Source organism: Pan paniscus, chromosome 11 (genome assembly GCF_029289425.2).
Source record: "Pan paniscus chromosome 11, NHGRI_mPanPan1-v2.0_pri, whole genome shotgun sequence".
NCBI classification, from domain to species: Eukaryota; Metazoa; Chordata; class Mammalia; order Primates; family Hominidae; genus Pan; species Pan paniscus.
The window spans coordinates 1,697,620-1,719,361 of NC_073260.2; the positions used below are offsets into that span (position 1 = coordinate 1,697,620).

At 46.3% G+C, this 21,742-nt stretch overlaps 1 protein-coding gene and 1 pseudogene across 23 annotated transcripts in view; one reads left to right on the forward strand and one right to left on the reverse strand.

Annotated features, from left to right (window-relative positions):
• Window positions 1-21,742, reverse strand: part of EHMT1 (euchromatic histone lysine methyltransferase 1) — a 226,910-nt gene that overhangs the window by 189,078 nt on the left and 16,090 nt on the right. The window contains exon 1 of one of the 23 annotated variants that reach the window (XM_063594061.1): window positions 10,522-10,619. The exons of 20 other annotated variants lie outside the window; for them this stretch is intronic. In XM_063594061.1, coding sequence (XP_063450131.1) covers window positions 10,522-10,533 — 12 coding nt within the window. In that variant the 5' untranslated portion in view covers window positions 10,534-10,619. Of the gene's footprint in view, window positions 1-10,521; window positions 10,620-21,742 lie in introns of those variants that run through there. 2 more of the 23 variants (XM_008970161.5, XM_034929674.3) reach the window with 2 other exon arrangements.
• Window positions 15,249-20,917, forward strand: LOC100979031 (protein SET-like; annotated as a pseudogene).

Here is a 21,742-nt window from a genome sequence, read left to right on the forward strand (position 1 = left end):
GTCCCCTGGACATATGCCCCTGCCTCCAGTCCACAGCGCAGGCCCAGCCTGGGCACAAGGCAGTCAAGAAAGCGAAGCCCAGCATGGGCACTGTGCCTCTAGATAGATCCGCACAGGGCCAGGAGCCTGTGTTGATTAGGAAGACAATAGTTAACAGGAAACTTCGAAATCTAAGTGTCATCACTCTAACCCAAAATCTCCCATTTCCTTCCAGTGTCTCTTCATAGCTATACATTTTTGGTTTTTGTTTTTGTTTTTGAGATGGAGTCTCGCTCTGTCACCCAGCCTGGAGTGCAATGGTGCAAACTCAGCTCACTGCAACTTCCACCTCCCAGGTTCAAGTGATTCTCCTGCCTCAGCCTCCTGAGTAGCTGGGATTACACGCACACGCTGCCATGCCCAGCTAATTTTTATAATTTTAGTAGAGATGAGGTCTCACCATGTTGGCCAAGCTGGTCCTGAACTCCTGACCTCAGGTGATCCGCCCACCTCGGCCTCTCAAAGTGCTGGGATTATAGGTGTGAGCCACTGCGCCCAGCCATATGTACACATTTTATATGGTTATCAGCTATATAAACAATTTTTCCCTTGAATATTCCAGCATGTCTTCATATTCTTCAGTTATCACATGAATGGCAGTGTATTTCATAAAGTAGATATATCATAAAGCATTAAAACATTTTTATATCACTGATAATCAGTGATCTTTCAGTTTATCATTACTTTAAAACAGTGGTCCCCAACCTTTTTGGCACCAGGGACTCATTTCATGGAAGACGATGTTTCCACGGACAAAAGGTGAGGAGGGTAGCTCAGGAAGAAACTGTTCCACCTCAGATCTTCAGACACTAGATTCTCATAAGGAGCATGCGACCCAGATCACTCGCATGCGCAGTTCACAACAGGGTCCTCGCTCCTATGAGAGTCTAATCCCACTGCTGATCTGGCAGAGGCAGAACTCAGGCAGGGATGCTCAACTCAAAGCCTGCCGCTCAAGTCCTGCTGGGTGGCCCAGTTCCTAATGGGCCACTGACCAGCACTCCACAGCCTGGAGTTTGGGGACCCCTGCATAAAAAACACTATTAGCATCTTCATGTAAATGGTAATTATTGTGAACTCATTCATTCATTCTTCAACAGCACTGACTGACAACTAATATATGCAACGTATTTTATCTTCCTCATTAAGGAAAACTCCATAGGTAAGATTCCTGGGTCCTTTCATGGGTAACAATAGTTCTGGTCTGCTGGGCAGTAAGGAGGTCTTTTTTAAGCAGCCTCTACCAGTGAGGTTGCCAGTGTAGTGCTTGAAAATAGTTAACGGCCAGGCGCAGTGGCTCACGCCTATAATCCCAGCACTTTGGGAGGCTGAGGCGGGCAGACCACCTGAGGTCAGGAGTTCGAGACCAGCCTGGCCAAAAAATGGTGAAATGCCGTCTCTACTAAAAATAAAAAAATACAAAAATACAAAAATTAGCCAAGCGTAGTGGCATATACCTGTAGTCCCAGCTACTTGGGAGGCTGAGGCAGGAGACTCTTTTGAACCTGAGAGGAGGAGGTTGCAGTGAGCCGAGATCATGCCATTGCACTCCAGCCTGGGTGGCAAGAGCAAGACTCCATCTCGAAAAAAAAAAAGAAAAGAAAGGAAAAAACAGTTAACCACCTGGTACCTTCCTGCTGCAGTCCCTGAATACCAAGGTCCTTGACACCACCTCTGCTGTCCACGCTGGCCTGTCTAAGCCATAAGCATCAGCATCCCAGCTTGGCTGCACCCCACCACCTGGCCCAAACTCTGACCACCCTGTGGGCTCAGAACCATGTGCACTGTTCACTTCCCTGTTCAGCTCTAACGTGCTTCTCCTGGTGTCTGTCCAGATAATGCCATGTTCTGGGGCATGGCAGGCCCAGCCTTTACTCAAGCCTTCAGGCATGTACTGCCTCCCCAGCCACCCTCTCCAGTCTGGCCCACCTCACTGGGCCCCAGCTGGCTTCTGTGCAGAAACTAACAGGATGACCTAAAATTCATATGGAAACTTAAGAGACCCAGAATAGCCAAAACAATCTGGAAAAAGAAGAACAAACTTGGAGGACTCAAACCTCTCCATTTCAAAACTTACAACAAAGGTAAAGTCATCAAGACACTGTGGTACTGGCCTAAGGAACAACATCTGATCAATGGAAGAGAACTGAAAGTTCAGAAACAGACTCACATATTTATGGTCAATTAATTTTTCTCTTTTTTTTTTGGTGGGGGGGAGGTGGTAAGGGGTGGGGGGTGGGGTCTCCTCGCTCTGTCGCCCAGGCTGGACTACAGTGGTGTAAACTCAGCTCACGGCAACCTCCATCTCCCACATCCAAGCGATTCTTCTGCCTCAGCCTCTTGAATAGCTGGGACTACAGGCACCCACCACCACATCAGGCTAATTTTTGTATTTTCAGTAGAGATGGGGTTTCGCCATGTTGGCCAAGCTGGTCTCGCACTCCTGACCTCAGCCTCCCAAAGTGTTGGGATTACAGGCGTGAGCCACCGCGCCCAGCCTATGGTCAATTAATTTTTCAACGAAGCCATGAAGACCATTCAATAAAAGGAGAATCTTTTCAGCAAACAGTGCTAGGACACCGGGAGAGCCATATGCGAAAGCGTGAAGATGGACCCCTGCTTCATACCATATACAAAAAGCACAGGGAAGTGTTTCTCAGCAATGGGGATACCTTCTGAGAAATGCATCAAGGACGAGAAGTTCCAGTACTGGCATTGTCTGACTTGTTGAAAATCACTTTGCTTATTTTATGCACCAGTGAAAATGAGAAAATCGGCCAGGGGCAGTGGCTAACGCCTGTAATCCCAGCACTTTGGGAGGCCGAGGCAGGCGGATCAAGGTCGGGAGTTCGAGACCAGCGTGGGCAACATGGAGTAACCCCATCTCTACTAAAAATACAAAATTAACTGGGCACGGTGGCACATGCCTGTCATCCCAGCTACTCGGGAGGCTGAGGCAGGAGAATCGCTTGAACCTGGGAGGCAGAGGTTGCAGTGAGCTGAGATCACACCACTGCACTCCAGCCTGGGCGACAAGAGCAAAACTCTGTCTCAGAAGAAAAAAAAAAGAAAGAGAAAATCAAGCCCTTAGTCTTCCCGTGTGCCAAGCACTGTCTTAGGTGCTTTATGCAACCATGCATCACTTAACTACGAGGATACCTTCTGGGAAATTCAACGTTAAGCAACTTCAGTGTTCTGTGAACATCACAGACTGTACTCACACAAACCTAGGTGCCTACTATGCACCGAGGCTATGGGGTAGAGCCTATTGCTCCTGGGCTGCAAACCTATGCAGCATGTTACTGTGTTGAATACTGCAGGCGACAGGAATATAATGGTAAGTATTTGCATATATAAATATATCTAAGCATAGAAAAGGTACAATAAAAATACAGTATAAAAAATAAAAAAGGGACACCTGTATGGGACACTTACCATGAATGGAGCTTGCAGGGCTGGAATTGGAAGTTGCTCTGGGTGAGTGAGTAGTGAATGAATGTGAAGGCCTAGGACATCACTATACACTACTGTAGGCTTTATAAACACTGTACACGTAGGCTGCACCATCTAAGGCCAGGCACGGTGACTCCCGCCTGTAATCCTAGCACTTTGGGAGGCCAAGGCGGATGGATCACCTGAGGTCAGAAGTTCAAGACCAGCCTGGCCAACATGGTGAAACCTTGTCTCTACTAAAAGTACAGAAAAGTTAGCCAGGTGTGGTGGCAGGTGTCTGTAATCCCAGCTACTCAGGAGGCTGAGGCAGGAAAATCGCTTGAACCTGGGAGGCAGAGGTTGCGGTGAGCCGAGATTGCACCACTGCACTCCAGCCTGGGCAACAAGAGCAAAACTCCATCTCAAAAAAAAAAAAAAAAATTTTAACTTCTTACACTTTTTTGTTAAAAACTAAGATACACTAGCCAGGCGCGGTGGCTCACGCCTGTAATCCCAACACTCTGGGAGGCCAAGGTGAGTGGATCACCTGAGGTCAGGAGTTCAAGACCAGCCTAGCTAACATGGCAAAACCCCACCTCTACTAAAAATAAAAAAATTAGCTGGGCGTGGTGGTGCACACCTGTAATCCCAGCTACTCAGGAGCTGAGGCAGGAGAATTGCTCCAACCAAGGAGGCAGAGGTTGCAGTGAGCCAAGATCACACCACTGCACTCCAGCCTGGGAGACAGAGCGAGACTCCGTCTCAAAAAAAATAAAACTAAGACACACTGGCCAGGCACTGTGGCTCATGCCTGTAATCCCAGCACTTTGGGAGGCCAAGGCAGGAGGATGACTTCAGCCTGGCTTGGGCAACATAGCAAGACCTCATCTCTACAAAAAAAAAATTAACTAAAACACAAACACACACATTAGCCAAGGCCCACACAGAGTCAGGATCATCCATATCACCGTCTCCCACCTCCACATCTTGTCCCCTAGAAGATCTTCAGAGGCACTAACATGCATGGAGCCGTCATCTCCTATGGTAACAGTGTCTTCTAGACGCCTCCTGAAGGGCCTGCCTGAGACTGTTTTACAGTTAACTTTTTTTTAAATAAGTAGGAGTACACTCTACAATAATGGTAAAAAAGTATAGTACAGAATAGTAACTACATACACCAGTAACATAGGAGTTTATTATCAAGCATTAGGTACTGCACATAACTGTATGTGCTAGACTTTTAGACAACTGATAGCAGAGTAGGTTTGTTTACCTGAGCAGGACACATAACGCCTATTGCTAGAGCTTTAGCATGTCCTGGGCAATAGGAACTTTTCGGCTCCACTACAATCTTTTTTTTTCTTTTCTTGAGACGGCGTCTCGCTGTCACTCAGGCTGGAGTGCAGTGACACAATCTCGGCTCACTGCAACTTCCACTTCCCAGGTTCAAGCATTTCTCCTGCCTCAGCCTCCCAAGTAGCTGGGATTATAAGTGTGTGCCAACAGGCCCAGCTAATTTTTTGTATTTTTATTTTTGGTAGAGTCAGAGTTTCACCATGTTAGCCAGGCTGGTCTTGAATTCCTGACCTCAAGTGATCCGCCTGCCTCGGCCTCCCTCCCACAGCGATGGGATTACAAGCGTGAGCCACCGCACCTGGCCAGCTCCATTATAATCTTACTGGACCATCATCTTATATGTTGTCCATCACTGACAGAGACATCATTATGTGGCCTGTGACTATAATTCAAAATAGATCAAAGATCTAATTAAAAGAGCTAAAACTGTAAAACTCATAGAAGAAAACAGGCACAAATCTTCATAATCTTGAATTTCAAAAGTGTTTCTAAAATAGGACACAAAAGGCACAAGCAACAAAGAACAAAGGGATAAATTAGACTTTATCAAAATTAAAAATGTTTGTGCTTCAAAGGATACTATCAAGAAAGTGAAAACACAACCCACAAAATGGGAAAAAATATTTACAAGTCCTACATCTGTCTGGGTGCAGTGGCTCACACCTGTAATCCCAGCACTTTGGGAGGGTTCCAGTTTTTCCATATCATCGTCAACACTGGTTGTTTTGTTTTGTTTTGTTTTGTTTGAGATAGGGTCTCACTCTGTCACCTACCCAGGCTGGAGTGCAGTGGTGCAATCACAGCTCACCGCAGCCTCGAACTCCCAGGCTCGTGATCCTCCCACCTCAGCCTCCTGAGTAGCTGGAACCACGGGTGTGCACATATTCATATTCATATGGCAGCGAGAAGATCGCTTGAGCCCAGGAGTTCAACCAGCCTGATCAACACAGTCTGCACAAAAAATTAAAAAACAAAAATTAGCCAGGTGTGGTGACATGTGCCTGTGGCCCTGGCTACTTGGGGGGCTGAATTGGGAGGATCACTTGGGTCCAGGAGGTCAAGGTTGCAGTGAGTTGTGATCACCCCACTGCACTCCAACGTAGGCAACAGAGTGCAACTGTCTCAAAAAAAAAAAAAAAAAAAAAGCGGGAGGTCCTATATCTGATAAGGGACTTCCCTCTATAATATATAAAGAACATCTGTAACTCATTAATAAAAAGACAACCCAATTTAAAATGGGCAAAGGATCTAAACAGGCATTTCTACAAAGAAGACATACAAATGGCCAATAAGAACATGAAAAGACGTTCAACATCATTAGTCATCAGCAACATGCAAATCAAAACCACAATGAGATACTACTTCACACTCCCTAGTTTGGCTATAATTTTAAAAATGAACAACAGCTGGGCAAGGTACACCTGTAATTACACATCTGTAATCCCAGCACTTTGGGAGGCCAAGGTGAGCAGATCGCTTGAGCCCAGGAGTTTGAGAATAGCCTGGGCAACATGGTGAAACCCCATTCTAAAAAAAATGTTTAAATTAGCTGGCATTGTGGCCCACACCTGTGTAGTTCTAACTATTAAGGAGGCTAAGGCGGGAGGATCACTTGAGCCTGGGAGTTTGAGGCTGCAGTGAGCTGTGACTGCACCACTGCACCCCAGCCTGGGTGACAGGGTGAGACCCTGTCTCAAAAAAAAATAAATAAATAAAATAACAAGTGTTGGCGATGATATAAAAACTGGAACCCTCATTCACTGCTGGCAGGAATGTTAGATGGCACAGCCACCATAAAAACACAGTTCCTCAAAGGTTGTCCCACAATGAGACCACTGTAGCTTGACATGCAATTGTAAGAAGTAACACAGAGACTCCGTGTACACTTTGCCCAGAGCATTAATCTCCTGCAGTTACCTTAACAAAGTATCATAAATTGGTTAACTTAAAACAACCTAAATTTATTTTTATCTTTTCGCAGTTCTGGAGGCCAGAAGTGTGAAATCCGGCTGCTGGCAGGGCGTGGTCCCTCTGAAGGCTCCAGGAAAAGAGCACTTCCTTGCCTCTTCCAGCTCCGGTGGTGTAGGCCATCTTCTCACTCCCTGGTTCGCAATACTTGGCTCCCACCTCTGCCTCCGCTGCTGTGGCTTCTTCCCTGAGTCTGTGTCCTCTTCTCTTATGGACACCAGTCACTAAATCTAGGGCCCACCCTAAATCTATGACGACTTCATCTCAAGATCCTTAATTAATTACATCTGCAAAGATCCTACGTCCAAATTAGGCCCCATTCTCAAGTCATGGGTGGATCTGAATTTGGGAGGACATTTTTGTTTGTTTGTTTGTTTGTTTGAGTCGGAGTCTCGCTCTGTTGCCCAGGCTGGAGTGCAATGGCGCGATCTCAGCTCACTGCCACCTCCGCCTCCCAGGTTCAAGCAATTCTCCTGCCTCGGCCTCCGCAGTATCTGGGATTACAGGCACCCGTCACCACACCCGACTAATTTTTATATTTTTAGTAGAGACAGGGTTTCCCCATGTTGACCAGGCTGGTCTCTTTGGCCAGGCTGGTCTCAAACTCCTGACCTCATGATCCACCCGCCTTGGCCTCACAAAGTGCTGGGATTACAGGCATGAGCCACTGCGCCCAGCCGGGAGAACACTATTTCTGAAGTCACGGGTGGATCTGAATTTGGGAGGACACTATTTCTGAAGTCACGGGTGGATCTGAATTTGGGAGGACACTATTTCTGAAGTCACGGGTGGATATGAATTTGGAAGGACACTATTTCTGAAGTCACAGGGGAATGTGAATTTGGGAAGACACTACTCAACCCACTGATGCCCAGTTTCCCCAGTGATGAAGCTCAAGCACGATACGACAACCAGGATCAGTCTCTGGCTTTTTGGGTGGCAAATGGATAAGATGGTACAGCTCATAAGCAGAAAAACTAGGAAGACCAGCTAAAGGGTGACTACTATAATCCAAGCAGGGCACTGTGGTGGCTTGGGCCCAACAGTGATGCCATGAGAGGGAGAGTAGTCAGGGAAACGGGATGCACCCTGAGGATGAGGCTGACGGGATCTTCTGATGAACCAGCTGAATTTGAGAGGGGAAGGCAGGACTAAGAATGATTCCTTGTTGGCATTTTTACAGACATAAAGGATAAGTTTTTGCATTAACTTGGGAGAACTAACATGTTTATGATGTCCAAGAACAACAAATGTATTTCCAGAGTTCAAGTCTTCTGTTCCAAGTGCTCGAATGCCCTGGCTAGAGTGCAGTGTTGTGATCACAGTTCACTGCAACCTCAACCTCTTGATGACACTCCCGCCTCAGCCTCCCAAGTAGCTGGGACCACAGGCATGAGGCACCACGCCCAACTATTTTTTTCTTTTTTTTTTTTTTTGGAGAGAAGGAGTCTCTCTATGTTGCCCAGGCTGGTCTGAAACTTCTGGGCCCAGGAGTCTTCCCACCTCAGCCTCCCAAAGTACTGGGATTACAGGCGTGAACCACCACAACCCAGCTGACTACTGACTTAATGTATCAATTTTATATCCAGTTCCTTTACTGAATTTCACTGTCTGTGTTTTAACATTGACTCTTTTGGGTTTTCCAGGTATAGTTCATTTCATCTAGGTGTTCAGATTTAATTGCTGAAGATTATACAATATGGTCTTACGATTTTGCTGTCCCAAACAATACTGTTTGAAGGGCTCTCACTGGCCATATTGGAATAATTTGAGTTTCAAAAGAACAAATGGTGAAAATAGATTTTAACACATTTAATAAGTACAAATTCATTACCGCAGGAGCCATTCTATAGTAATGCCAAAAAAAAATGAAAGGGGAAAGAAAGCTCGTCCTTGAGAAAAGTGTCAACAAACAAATGGGGAAGGAAGGGCAGAGTGGTTTCCCAGCATACAGTCAATGCAAAGAGTACGAATGCTCTGAAGAAAAAGAAAGCAGGAGGGAGCGAGAGCAAGTGTCCACAGATGCGGCTGGGCGCGGTGGCTCACGTCTATAATCCCAACACCTTGGGAGGCCGAGGCAGGTGGATTGCCTGAGCTCAGGAGTTCGAGACCAGCCTGGGCAACACGGTGAAACCCCGTCTCTACTAAAAATACAAAAAAATTAGCTGGGCATGGTGGCGCACGCGTGTAATGCCAGCTACTCGGAAGGCTGAGACAGGAGAATCACTGGAACCTGGGAGGCGGAGGTTTCAGTAAGCCAAGATTGCACCACTGCACTCCAGCCTGGGTGACAAAGCAAGACTCCATCTCAAAAAAAAAAAAAAAAAGAGTGTCCACAGATGGTACTTGAGGTTGCCTCTTCCAGGTGAACAGACCTGAATGAAGAGAAGGTGTAAGCTACCAGATCACCAGGCAGGGCCTCTGGCGGGGAGCAGAGAGTGCAAGGCCACAGTCATCTGACAACAGCCAGGGGGCCACGTTACCTGGAGCACAGTAAGCCAGGAAAAAGTGACAGGAAAGAAGTTCAGAGGCAGGCAAGGGCCGGGCTCTGAGCAGAGCCCAGAAGCCACAGGAAGTCTGCGTGCAGAGCAGCAACACCTGGCAAAGACTGCTGCCCCTGAGCAGAGAGCACAGGGGCCACCAAAAAGCAGGGAGAAGAAGCTGGGACCCCATCACAGCCATGGAGTGCAGAAGCTGTGTCATAAAGGTAGAGCCGACAGCGTCTCCTGGGAAATGCCATTCTACAGATGGTGTCTAGTGCTGCGGGGCGAGAGGCAGACCAAGAGAGCTGCGTTTCATGCCGGGCAGAAGGTGCCTATCAGTTTTCCATGCAGTCAACATGGAGTCAACCTGGAGCCACAGCAAAGAGGTCAGCCTGGGGCACGAGCCTGGGGTCAACAGAGGACTGGACAGCTCAGGGAATAAGGACACACACAACACGAGGACCAGCCTGGGCCTTGGGGCACATCAATATTTAGAAGTCAGGCTTAAGAGGTGGGTCCTTCAAACAGGACTGGGAAGAAGGAGGCCGCAGGAAACCAGAAGAGTGCAGTGTTCTAGAAGCCAAACGGAGATAACTAATCCCAGGTTTTTTTTCTTGAATTACGATAACAAATGCTGGTGAAAGGACCAGTAAGACGAAGGCTGAGAACTAACCAATGACAATGTCTAGGTCAATGGTGACCATAACCAAAAGGGCATCTGAGGACTAGTGGAGACCAAAGCCTGCTGCAGCGGGCTCAGCCACGTGGGGACTGGAAACAGCACAGGCAGAAGGAAACCTGAGGGACTGGAATTTAAGGTACAGAAAGGTAAGGAAGAAGCTGAACATGAATAGCCCTGTTTTCAAAGACAGTAGGAGATAATGTTAAAGCTGAAAATCAGTTAAGACATCCAACGTTACAAGATTTGCGGCAGTGAGGGGATCAAACCCAGCCTCCAACTCGGCCAGAGCTCATGACAACACATGTGCCTTGCGAGATGTGAAAACAACAGAACTGCGCCACACCTCCCCCAGGCCACCCCAGCCCACACGCACGGGGGCCTCCCCCAGACCACCCCAGCCCACACGCACGGGGGCCTCCCCCAGGCCACCCCAGCCCACACGCACGGGGGCCTCCCCCAGGCTCCAGGGTTGGGCAGCCAAGGCTGCTTTCCACCTGCTGACTAGCTCCTCTCTCCCACAAAACGGGAGTGCTCCTCGGGGCTCCCATTCAGCCCTCTTACTTTCCAGCCCATTGTCCAGAGAATGAGTCCCTCGTCCTCTCCCCGTGGTCACAGGATTCTTGCCCGCAGCACAAACTTGAAATGTTCCTCAGGCCAGGTACCACTGTCCCACAGAAAGATAGGAAATGCCACAGACATCATTTTAAATTTCTAGCATCTACATTTAAAAAGTAAAAATAGGCCAGGCACAGTGGCTCACACCTGTAATCCCAACACTTTGGGAGGCCGAGGCAGGCGGATCACCTGAGGCCAGGAAATCAAGACCAGCCTGGCCAACATGGAGAAATCCCATCCCTATTTAAAATACAAAAAGTTAGCTGGGTGTGGTGGTGGGCACCTGTCATCCCAGCTACACGGGAGGCTGAGGCAGGAGAACTGCCTGAACCCGGGAGACAGAGGCTGCAGTGAGCTGAGATCACGCCATTGCACTCCAGCCTGGGCAACAGAGCAAGACTCTGTCTCAAAAAAAAAAGTAAAAATAGAAGTAACTAATTTTAATAAATTGCCTTTCACTCAGTATAGATCCAAAACATTATCAACATGTAACCAATATAAAATAATTAGTACCAAAAGAGTGTGAACTATCGTACTAAGCCTCTGAAATCTAGTGTGCATTTCACATAGCACATCTCAGTTCGATATGGCCATGTTTCAAGGGTCTGAGGCCCACGTGGGGCTGCAGCCACGTTTCTGGAGATCACAGCCACCTCTCCACTCAGCGCTGCAAGTACAAAAGCCAACCCTTCTCTAAGATCCCATTTGGAATCGAGTGAAAAAGACACTTGTGTATCCGTCTGCAGCAGAGATGGAAACACAGACACCTTCCTTTAACCATCGACAGGAGGCCCTCTTCGCTGCTTCTGTCACACCCTCTTTATCTCTTTTAATAGCAGTTACCAAAGTGTGTAATTGTTTGTCTTTCTCAAAACTAGGACACGAGGGCTTCTGTAAGTACGAGGCAGACGCCACGTGCATTCTCATGTGGCTCCCAGTGCAGAAGCTGGCACACGAAGGCAGTAAGTACTTGTTACAAAAATCAACAAAGTAAGGAACACACGAATGGATAAATGGTTCCTGTCTACACTGAGAAGTCAGTTAATTCCAAAAATATTCACCCTGGGCCACAAAAACATATGTAAATAAATAAAGGCGCAAGCCAATTCCGGCCCTTTCTCCTTTTGTATCAGGTTACACAACAATCTATCAAGGCCCTGAAGTGTGCCAGGCAACATTCAGTGGGTTGGAGAACTAATACAGCTAAATAAGCAGGCCGTGGCGGCTCACGCCTGTAATCCCAGCACTTCGGGAGGCCGAGGCAGGCGGATCATTTGAGGCCAGGAGCTCGAGAGCAGCCTGGCCAACATGGCGAAACCCCGTCTCTACTAAAAATACAAAATTTAGCCGGGCGTGGTGACACACACTTGTAATCCCAGCTTCTTGGGAGGCTGAGGCAGGAGGATCACTTAAACCTGGCAGGTGGAGACTGCAGTGAGCTGAGATCGCACCACTGCACTCCAGCCTGGGCAACAGAGGGAGACTGTCTCTTAAAAAATAAATAAATAAATAAATAAATAAATAGAGCCCTAACCTCAAAGAGTTTACAATCTAGCAATTGAGATGACCAAAAGACCAATAATTAAAACACAAAATAAATGTTACATCAAAAGACAAGGTGCTTTGGAAACAATGACTAGATCTCAATCGGGGGCCAGCAAACTACAGACTGCCACCTGTTTCTGTACAAACTGAAAGCTAAGCATGATTTTTAGACTTTTAGATACATAACTCATAAAAAGTATGTGAATGTTTTTGGCCGGGCCCGGTGGCTCACGCCTGTAATCCCAGCACTTTGGGAGGCCGAGGCGGGTGGACCACGAGGTCAGGAGTTCAAGACCAGCCTGGCCAATATGGCGAAACCCCGTCTCTATTAAAAATATAAAAATTAGCTGGGTGTGGTGGCATGTGCCTGTAATCCTCCCAGCTGCTTGGGAGGCTGAGGAAGGAGAGTTGCTTGAACCCGGGAGGCAGAGGTTGCAGTGAGCCAAAATTACGCCACTGCACTCCAGCCTGGGCAACCAAATGAGACTCCATCTCAAAAAAAAAAAAAAAGTACGTGACTGTTTCAAGAGTGATATGAAACTCAAATTCCAGTTTCCAAACACTTCCAGTTTTACCAGCACACAGCCACCCCCACTTGTTTACGTATTGCCTGTGGCTGCTTTCCTGCCATAAGAAAGCTGAGCAGCTTCCCAGAGACCACGTATGGGCCTCTTGGTGGGCCATAGTGCTGCTCCGCAATGCACGGCGGGATCAGCCATGCCGAGTGCCACCTGGTCACCGTACTGCTACTGCCACTTACCAAGACGGCTCACACCCATCATCAAAACAAGAAGGGAGGAGCGGCCCTCAAGTGCTGTCCCTTTAATCCACACTGCAACTGCAATTGTATGGCAAAGCTCTCTGTTTACCACGCAATGACACGTCAGACGGGGGTGAGAAGACAACGCACGCTGCAGATGAAGTACTCATCACAAAGTTCCCAAATCCCTGGAAGGCAGCAGTCAAGTCAAAAAAATTAAGAAGCTCAACAAATCCAAATGAGAAAAACGCAAAGAGTTCCACACCTATACACATCACCATCAGGCTGAAACCACAGACAGAGACTCTCAAAAGCAGCGACAGAGGAGCAACGTGTCATGAACAAGGGTCCTGAGACATGAGCAACGGTTCCTCATCAGAAACCATGGCGTGCAGCCAGACAATACCCTCAGAGTACTAAAAAACCTTTATACGGCCGGGCGCGGTGGCTCACGCCTGTAATCCCAGCACTTTGGGAGGCCAAGGTGGGCGGATCACGAGGTCAGGAGATCCAGACCATCTTGGCTAACACGGTAAAACCCCGTCTCTACTAAAAATACAAAAAATTAGCCAGGCGTGATGGCAGGTGCCTGCAGTCCTGTAGTCCCAGCTACTCGGGAGGCTGAGGCAGGAGGATGGCGTGAACCTGGGAGGCAGAGCTTGCAGTGAGCCGAGATGGCGCCACTGCACTCCAGCCCAGGCGAGAGGGTGAGACTCTGTCTCAAAAAAAAAAAAAAAAAAACCTTTATACACAAAACTACCTTCATAAAGGAAAAATAAAACATTCCAAGATAAACAAAAGTAGAGAGTTCGTCCCTGAAAGACCTAAGAGTCCTTCAGGATAAATGAAAGGACACTAGACAGTAACTCAAGCCCACATGAATAGAGAGCACCAAGGCCAGGCACGGTGGCTCATGCCTGTAACCCCAACACCTTGGAAGACTCAAGTAGGAGGGATCTTCTAAGACCAGGAGTTGGAGACCAGCCTGGGCAACACAGTGAGACCCCATCTCTACAAAAAAAAAAATTAAAAATCAGCAGGGAATAGTGGTACGCACCCATAGTCCCAACTACTCGGGAGGCTGAGGCAGGAGGATCTCTTTAGCCCAGGAGGTCAAGGCTGCAGTGCTATGATTGTGCCACTGTACTCCCACCTGGGTGACAGAGCGAGACCCTGTCAAGAGGGGAGGGGAGGGGAGGGGAATGCAATCAAGAGCGCCAGTAAAAGCAGCTACACAGTTAAAGTATAAAAGCAGCTACATAAGACAGTATAAATGTATTTTTTAATTTATAATTTGTTTTTTCTCCTATATGATTTGAAAGACAATTGCGTAAAGCAGCAACTATAAATCTGCGTAGATGGGCACACAGTGTAATGTAATTTGTATGACAATAACAGTACAAGGGCAAAAGAAATTAAGCTATGCCCAAATAAATATTTCGTATACTATTGTAATATAGTATTAATACAAACTACATTATCAAAAATTAATATACTAAATTGTAATCCCCAGGACAACCAAGAAAACAAATAAAAAATACAGTCAAATAAACAACAAGGGAATTAAAATGGTATACACTAGAAAATACCTAACACAAAAGAAGAAAGCAATGAGTCAGGCGTTGTGGTACGCCTGCAGTCCCAGCTACTCAGGAGGCTGAGGCGGGAGGATCCTGTGAGCCCGGGAGTTCAAGGCCACGGTGCCCTATGATCATGCCTATGAATAGTCACTGCGCTCCAGCCTGGGCAACATAGTGAAACTCCATCTCCATGAAAAACAAAAACTAATTGAGGCAGAAAGTAACAAAAAAGACAGAAGACGCAGAAAGCAAATACAAAATCGACAAGTATAAACCCTACCTTTCAGTAATTACATTAGATGAAACGCATTACCTGTGCCACATAAAAAGTAGAGACTGGGGGAATAGATTAAAAAATTTGGGGCCGGGCGCAGTGGCTCACACCTGTAATCCCAGCACTTTGGGAGGCCGAGGCGAGTGGATCACCTGAGGTCAGGAGTTCAGGACCAGCTTGGCCAACTTGACGAAACTCCATCTCTACTAAAAATACAAAAATTAGCCGGGTATGGTGGTGGGTGCCTGTAGTCCCAGCTACTCAGGAGGCTGAGGCAGGAGAACAGCTTGAACCGTGGAGTTGGAGGGCATGGGGGCGGAGGCTGCCATGAGCCAAGGTCATGCCACTGCACTCCAGCCTGGGTGACAGAGCGAGACTCCATGTCAAAAAAAAAAAAAAATGTGATCTTAGTCCTATAAGCTTCTTCCTGATGAGCAAGGAGGCCCTTGGGTCCAGACTCTCCTCCCGGAATGACCCCCAAACACCCGTCTCTGCACCTGCCTGAAAGGAAGACATGGCGCCAGCCCCTGACAGAGGCCAGAGGAAGAGAGGAACAGAACAAGCGGCAACCAAGCCCACGAGGAAGCACAGCACAAAACAGGCTTCAGAAACAGGCTTAGCAAGTGAGCGGCGAGCGGACTGGGAGAGCGAACATTGACAAATTCAGCCAACCACGTTCTTCAGGGCAGATGAGAATTGATTCCCAAAATCCCCAATTTCTGGGTAATAACATTTGTCAGCCATCCACAAGCGTCTGCACTGCTTGGGAGGAGGATGAAGAGGCACTGCATTGTTTGACCAGTGCTGAAGTGACAGAATTTGAAGATATTAAATCAGGTTACAGAATAGATTTTTATTTTGACAAAAATCCTTACTTCAAAAATAAAGCTCTCTCAAAGAATTTCATCTGAATGAGAGTCATGATCCATCTTCAAAGTCCATGGAAATCAAATGGAAATCTGGAAAGGAAACTCTTCAAGTCAAATGCAGAATAAAGCCAGTAGGAAGAGGCATCCTGAGGAACCACACAGGTTCTTCACTTGGTTTACTGGCCATTCTGACGCAGGTGCAGATGAGTTAGGAGAGGTCAGCAAAGACCATACTTGGCCAAATTCATCACAGTGCTCCTTGGTTCCCAATATGGATGATAAAGAAGGAGAAGACAAAGATGATGAGGAGGAGGAACTGGAAGACACTGATGAGGAACGGGATAAGGAGAAGATAACTAATAGAACACACATGGATTAGAACCTTCCTTTTTTAAAGCTGTCTCCAGTTCCCGGGAGCAAGGTGCATTCTTGCTTTTTCCCTCTTGTGCTCACCCAGTTCTTGAGGTCTCTTTTGTCTACACCATGGATCTCAACTTATCTGGGGGGGAAATACCTTGAGGAGAATAAAATGTGAAAAGAATCTCTACCTCTTTCTGTTTCAAACTCATTTTTATCCCTTCCTGTCTCAACAAACTTGTATGGAATCAACATCACCATGTTCTATGGAAAAAAGAACAACTTTCTGCCCCCTTTGCACTGTTGGAAGCTAAAGGGCGCCAGGCCCTTATAATGCAGAGAATTCTAGCATTTTTTCCTTCTCTGCATATTGGGCTCAGAGAAAACATGTATCTACTTGCTCTTGATTAAAAAAAGAAAATTTCAGACCAGGCACAGGGGTGCACACCTGTAATCCTAGCACTTTGGGAGACCAAGATGGGAGGATCACTTGAGGCCAGGAGTTCAAAACCAGCCTGAGCAACATAGGAAGACCCCATCTTTACAAAAAATTTAAAAATTAGCTGGACGTAGTGGCAGATGCCAGTGGTCCCAGCTGATCAGGAAGCCGAGGTGGGAGGACTGCTTGAGCTATGATCACGCCACTGCACTCCAGCCAGGGTAACAGCAAGACCAGGTCTCTAAAACACACAAAAATAAAACAAAACAAAAATTAAAATTAAAAGCTTTAAAAAATAAGGTTACAGGCCAGGCACGGTGGCTCACACCCGTAATCCCAGCACTTTGGGAGGCCGAGGCAGGCGGATCACCTGAGTTCAGGAGTTCAAGAACAGCCTGGCCAACACAGCGAAACCCCATCTCTACTAAAAATATAAAACTTAGCCGGGCACAGTGGCACATGCCTGTAATCCTAGCTACTCGGGAGGCAGAGGCAGGACAATCACTTGAACCCGGGAGGCAGAGGTTACGGTGAGCCAAGATCGCGCCATTGCACTCCAGCCTGGGCAACAAGAGCGAGACTCCGTCTCTAAATAAATAAGGTTACAGAAGGCCAGCAAAGGGTGGGTCTCAAATGTCTGGTGGGTTGAGTGGGCATTCTGATATCACAGCTCCTCCTCCGGCTGATTAATGGGGAGGTGCAACGGACATCCTTGCAGTCTAAGGTGACACTTTAAAAATAAAATCTCTTCTATCAGGTAAGAAAAATACATATATATGGTTCAACTGCTGAATCTACAAGATCCGATCTCAGATGGAAAGGACTATAAGAGACATCCCTTCGATTGAAGATACAAAGAGATTAAAAGGCCAGAAAAAGATATAGTATACAAAAATAAACCACAAAAAAACTGAAGTGGCTATACTGTCATCAGACAAAATAGACTTTAAAACAAAAACATTTATAGAGACAAAGAGGGACATTTCATAACGAGAGAAGGGTCAAAACAACCAGGCAGATGTAACAACTATAAACACACGCAAGATAACATAGCCTCAAAACACGAGGCAAAAACCAACAGAACTGAAAGTGAAAATGTAAAATTCGACAGTACTGTAGATCTCATACTCTACTCTCAATAACTAATAGAACTAGAAAGAAAATGAGAAAGAATAAGGAAGACTTAATACTATCAACCAATTCAATCTGACATATAGGGAACATTCCACCTAATAAATTCATAATGCACATTATTTTCAAGCACTGATGAAACATTCCCCAGGACAGAATATAATACGGGATTTTTTTTTAATCTAACAAATTAAACACACTGAAACTATACAAAGTATAATTCTGACCATACAGGAATTACATTAGAAATCAACAAAACAAATAAATCTGGGAAATACCTAAATATTTAGAAATTAAATGACACACTTCTAAAGTCACAAGGGAAAATAGAAAATATTCTGAACTGAATAAAAATGAAAATACAACATATCAACATTTATAGGAAGCAGTCTGTTTTTTCCTAGGACACAGGTAACAATAGAAATGTATGGTCTCGAAGTTCTGAATGAAGGTGTCAGTAGGCCTTGTGGTCTGTAATGGCTTTGGAGTGCCATCCCCTGCCTCAGCCAGGCTCTGGGGTCTGCTGGCCGTCCCTGACACTCCTTGGCTTATGGAAGCATCACCCCAGTCACGCGCCACTTCTCCCTGTGTGTCCACATGCTGTCTTCCTTCTGTGCATGTCTGTGTTCACAAGGCATCCTTTTTTTTTTATGAGGACACATAAGTCATACTGGATTAGAGGCCTACCCTACTCAACTATGATTTCATCTTAACTAATCTGCAATGACCCTATTTCCAAATAAGGTCAAATTCTGAAGTACGGGGTTTAGGACTTCAACATATTTTTTAGGGGAATGCAATTTATTCTATAACATAGCTAAAAGCATTAAGAAACTAGTAAAAAACTAGGCCGGGTGCAGTGGCTCATGCCTGCAATCCCAACACTTTGGGAGGCCAAGGCGGGTGGATCATTTGAAGTCAGGAGTTTGAGACCACCTCGGCCAACGTGGTGAGACACCATCTCTACTAAAAATACAAAAATTAGCCGGGCGTGGCGGCGGGTGCCTGTAATCTCAGCTACTTGGGAGGCTGAGGTGAGTAGATCACCTGAGGTCAGGAGCGCGAGACCGGCACGGCCAACATGGTGAAACTCCGTCTCCTAAAAATGCAAAAAATTAGCTGGGCATGGTGGCACACGCCTATATTCCCAACTATTCAGGAGGCAGAGGCAGGAGAATTGCTTGAACCCAGGAGGCGGAGCTTGCAGTGAGCTGAGATCGCGCCACTGCACTCCAGCCTGGGCAAAAGGGCGAGACTCCGTCTCAAAAAAAAAAAAAAAAGTTGCTTCTCTGAAAAATTCAACATAATTCACAAAACTTTAGCTAGAATGACCAAGAAAAAGAGAAAAATGACCCCACTTACCAAAATTTATTAGCGTCAAAGGGGAACACAAGCCCTGACAGAAATAAAAATGGTCACAGGGAACATACGAGCAACGGCATACCGGAAACTAGATAACCTGGATGCCATGAACAAATTCTCAGAAAGACCCACAACAACAAAGATAACTCAGGAATAAACAGAAAACCTACACACCTAGAACAAATAAGGAAATTAATAATTTTTAAAGCTTCCAACAAAGAAAAGCCAAGATCCAGATGGCTTCGCAGGTGAATTATACCAAACATTTAAAGGCGTGATAACCAGTGCTTCACAAACTCTTCCCAAAAACGGAAGAGGGAAATACACTTCCCAACTCATTCTACGAAGCCAGTATTACCTTTGCACCAAATACACAAAGATAACACACAGAAAACGACAGGCACTTGCCTGTAGTCCCAGCTACTCAGGAGGCTGAGGTAGGAGGATCACTTGAGCTCAGGAGTTCAAGACTGAAGTGAGCCATGATGGCACCATTGCACTCCAGCAGGGCCACAGAGCAAGACCACCTATCTAAAATAAAATTAAAAAAATTTTTTAGGCCAGGCGCAGTGGCTCACACCTGTAATCCCAGCATTTTGGGAGGCCAAGGCAGGCGGATCACCTGAGGTCAGGAGTTCAAGACCAGCCTGGCCAACATGGCAAAATCCCATCTCTACTAAAAATACAAAATTAGCCTGGCAGGGTGGAGCATGCCTGTAATCCCAGCTACTCGGGAGGCTGAGGCAGGAGATTCACTTGAACCCAGGAGGCGGAGGTTGTGGTGAGCCAAGATTGCACCACTGCACTCCAGCCTGGGCAACAAGAGTGAAACTCTGGGCTGGGCGCGGTGGCTCACGCCTGTAATCCCAGCACTTTGGGAGGTGGAGACGGGCAGATCACGAGGTCAGGAGATCGAGACCATCCTGACTAACACGGTGAAATCCCATCTCTACTAAAAATACAAAAAAATAGCCAGGCGTGGTAGCGGGTGCCTGTAGTCCCAGCCACTCGGGAGGCTGAGGCGGGAGAATGGCGTGAACCCAGGAGGCAGAGCTTGCAGTGAGCTGACATCGCGCCACTGCACTCCAGCCTGAGCGACAGAGCGAGACTCCGTCTCAAAAAAACAAAAACAAAAACAAAAACAGTGAAACTGTCTCAAAAAAAAAAAAATTTTTTTTTAAAAAGAGGTACCTACAGACCAACGTAATACCACTTATGAACAAAGATGCAACAATCCCCAACAAAATACTAGCAAATCAAACTCAACAAGATTTAAAAAGGATTAGATAACATACCCAAATGGATTTAGGGCAGAAACGCAGGGCTGGTTGAGCATATGAAAATCAATGTAAGACACCATATCAATAAAGGGAAAAAACTACATAATCATGTCAACAGATAGATACAAACATTTGACAAAATCCAAAACCCCTTTATAATGAAAACACTCAACAAGCTAGAAATAAAAGGGAATTCCTCAATCTAATAAAGGGCATCTATGGAAAAACTCATAGCTAATATCATACCTAATGGTGAAAAACTAAAAGCTTTCCCCTAAAAACAGGAATGAAGATGGGAATGCCAGCTTTCACCACTTCTATTCAACATTTTACTAGCCAGGGCAATTAGGGAAGGACAAAAAAGTGTCCAGATTTAAAAGGAAGAACTACAACTCTATTCCCAAATGACATAATCCTATATATAGAAAATCCCAAGGAATCCACACCAAAAAAAATTCAGCAAAGTTGCAGGATACAAGATCCAATATATAAAAATCAATTTTATGTCTATACAATTGCAATCTAAAAATGAAATGTGGCTGGGCATGGTGGCTCACGCCTATAATCCCAGCACTCTGGGAGCTGGAGGTGGGTGGATCCTGAGGTCAGGAGTTCAAGATCAGCCTGGCCAAAATGGTGAAACCCCATCTCTACTAAAAATACAAAAATTAGCCAGGCGTGGTGGCATGCACCTGTAATCCCAACTACTCAGGAGGCTGAGGCAGGAGAACTGCTTGAACCCAGGAGGCGGAGGTTGCAGTGAGCCGAGATCGTACCACTGCACTCTAGCCTGGGCGACAGAGCGAGACTCCCCATCTCAAAAAAAAAAATTTTTTTTAAATTCTATTTATAATAGCATCAAAAAGAATAAAATACTTCTAAGAAATAACTACAAAACTTATACATTAAAATATTGTTTTTTGTTTTGTTTTGTTTTTTGAGACAGTCTCGCTCTGTCGCCCAGGCTGGAGAGCAGTGGCACCATCTCAGCTCACTGCAAGCTCCGCCTCCCAGGTTCACGCCATTCTCCTGCCTCAGCCTCCCGAGTAGCTGGAACTACAGGCGCCCGCCACCACGTCCCGCTAATTTTTTGTATTTTTAGTAGAGACGGGGTTTCACCATGTTAGCCAGGATGGTCTCGATCTCCTGACCTCGTGATCCACCCGTCTCAGCCTCCCAAAGTGCTGGGATTACAGGCGTGAGCCACCGCGCCCAGCCCTGAAAATACTGTTAAAGAAAACTGAAGGCCGAGTGCAGTGGTTCATGCCTGTAATCCCAACACTTTGGGAGGCCGAGGAGGGCGAATCACGAGGTCAGAAGTTCAAGACCAGCCTGTCCAACATGGTGAAACTCCGTCTCTACCAAAAATACATTAAAAAAAAAAAATTAGCTGGGCGTGGAGGCGGGTGCCTGTAATCCTAGCTAGTCGAGAGGCTTAGGCAGGAGAATGGCTTGAATTCAGGAGGTGGAGGTTGCAGTGACCCGAGATCACGCCACTGCACTCCAGCCCAGGTGACAGCGCAAGACTCTGTCTCAAAATAAATAAATAAAATAAAATAAAATAGAAGAC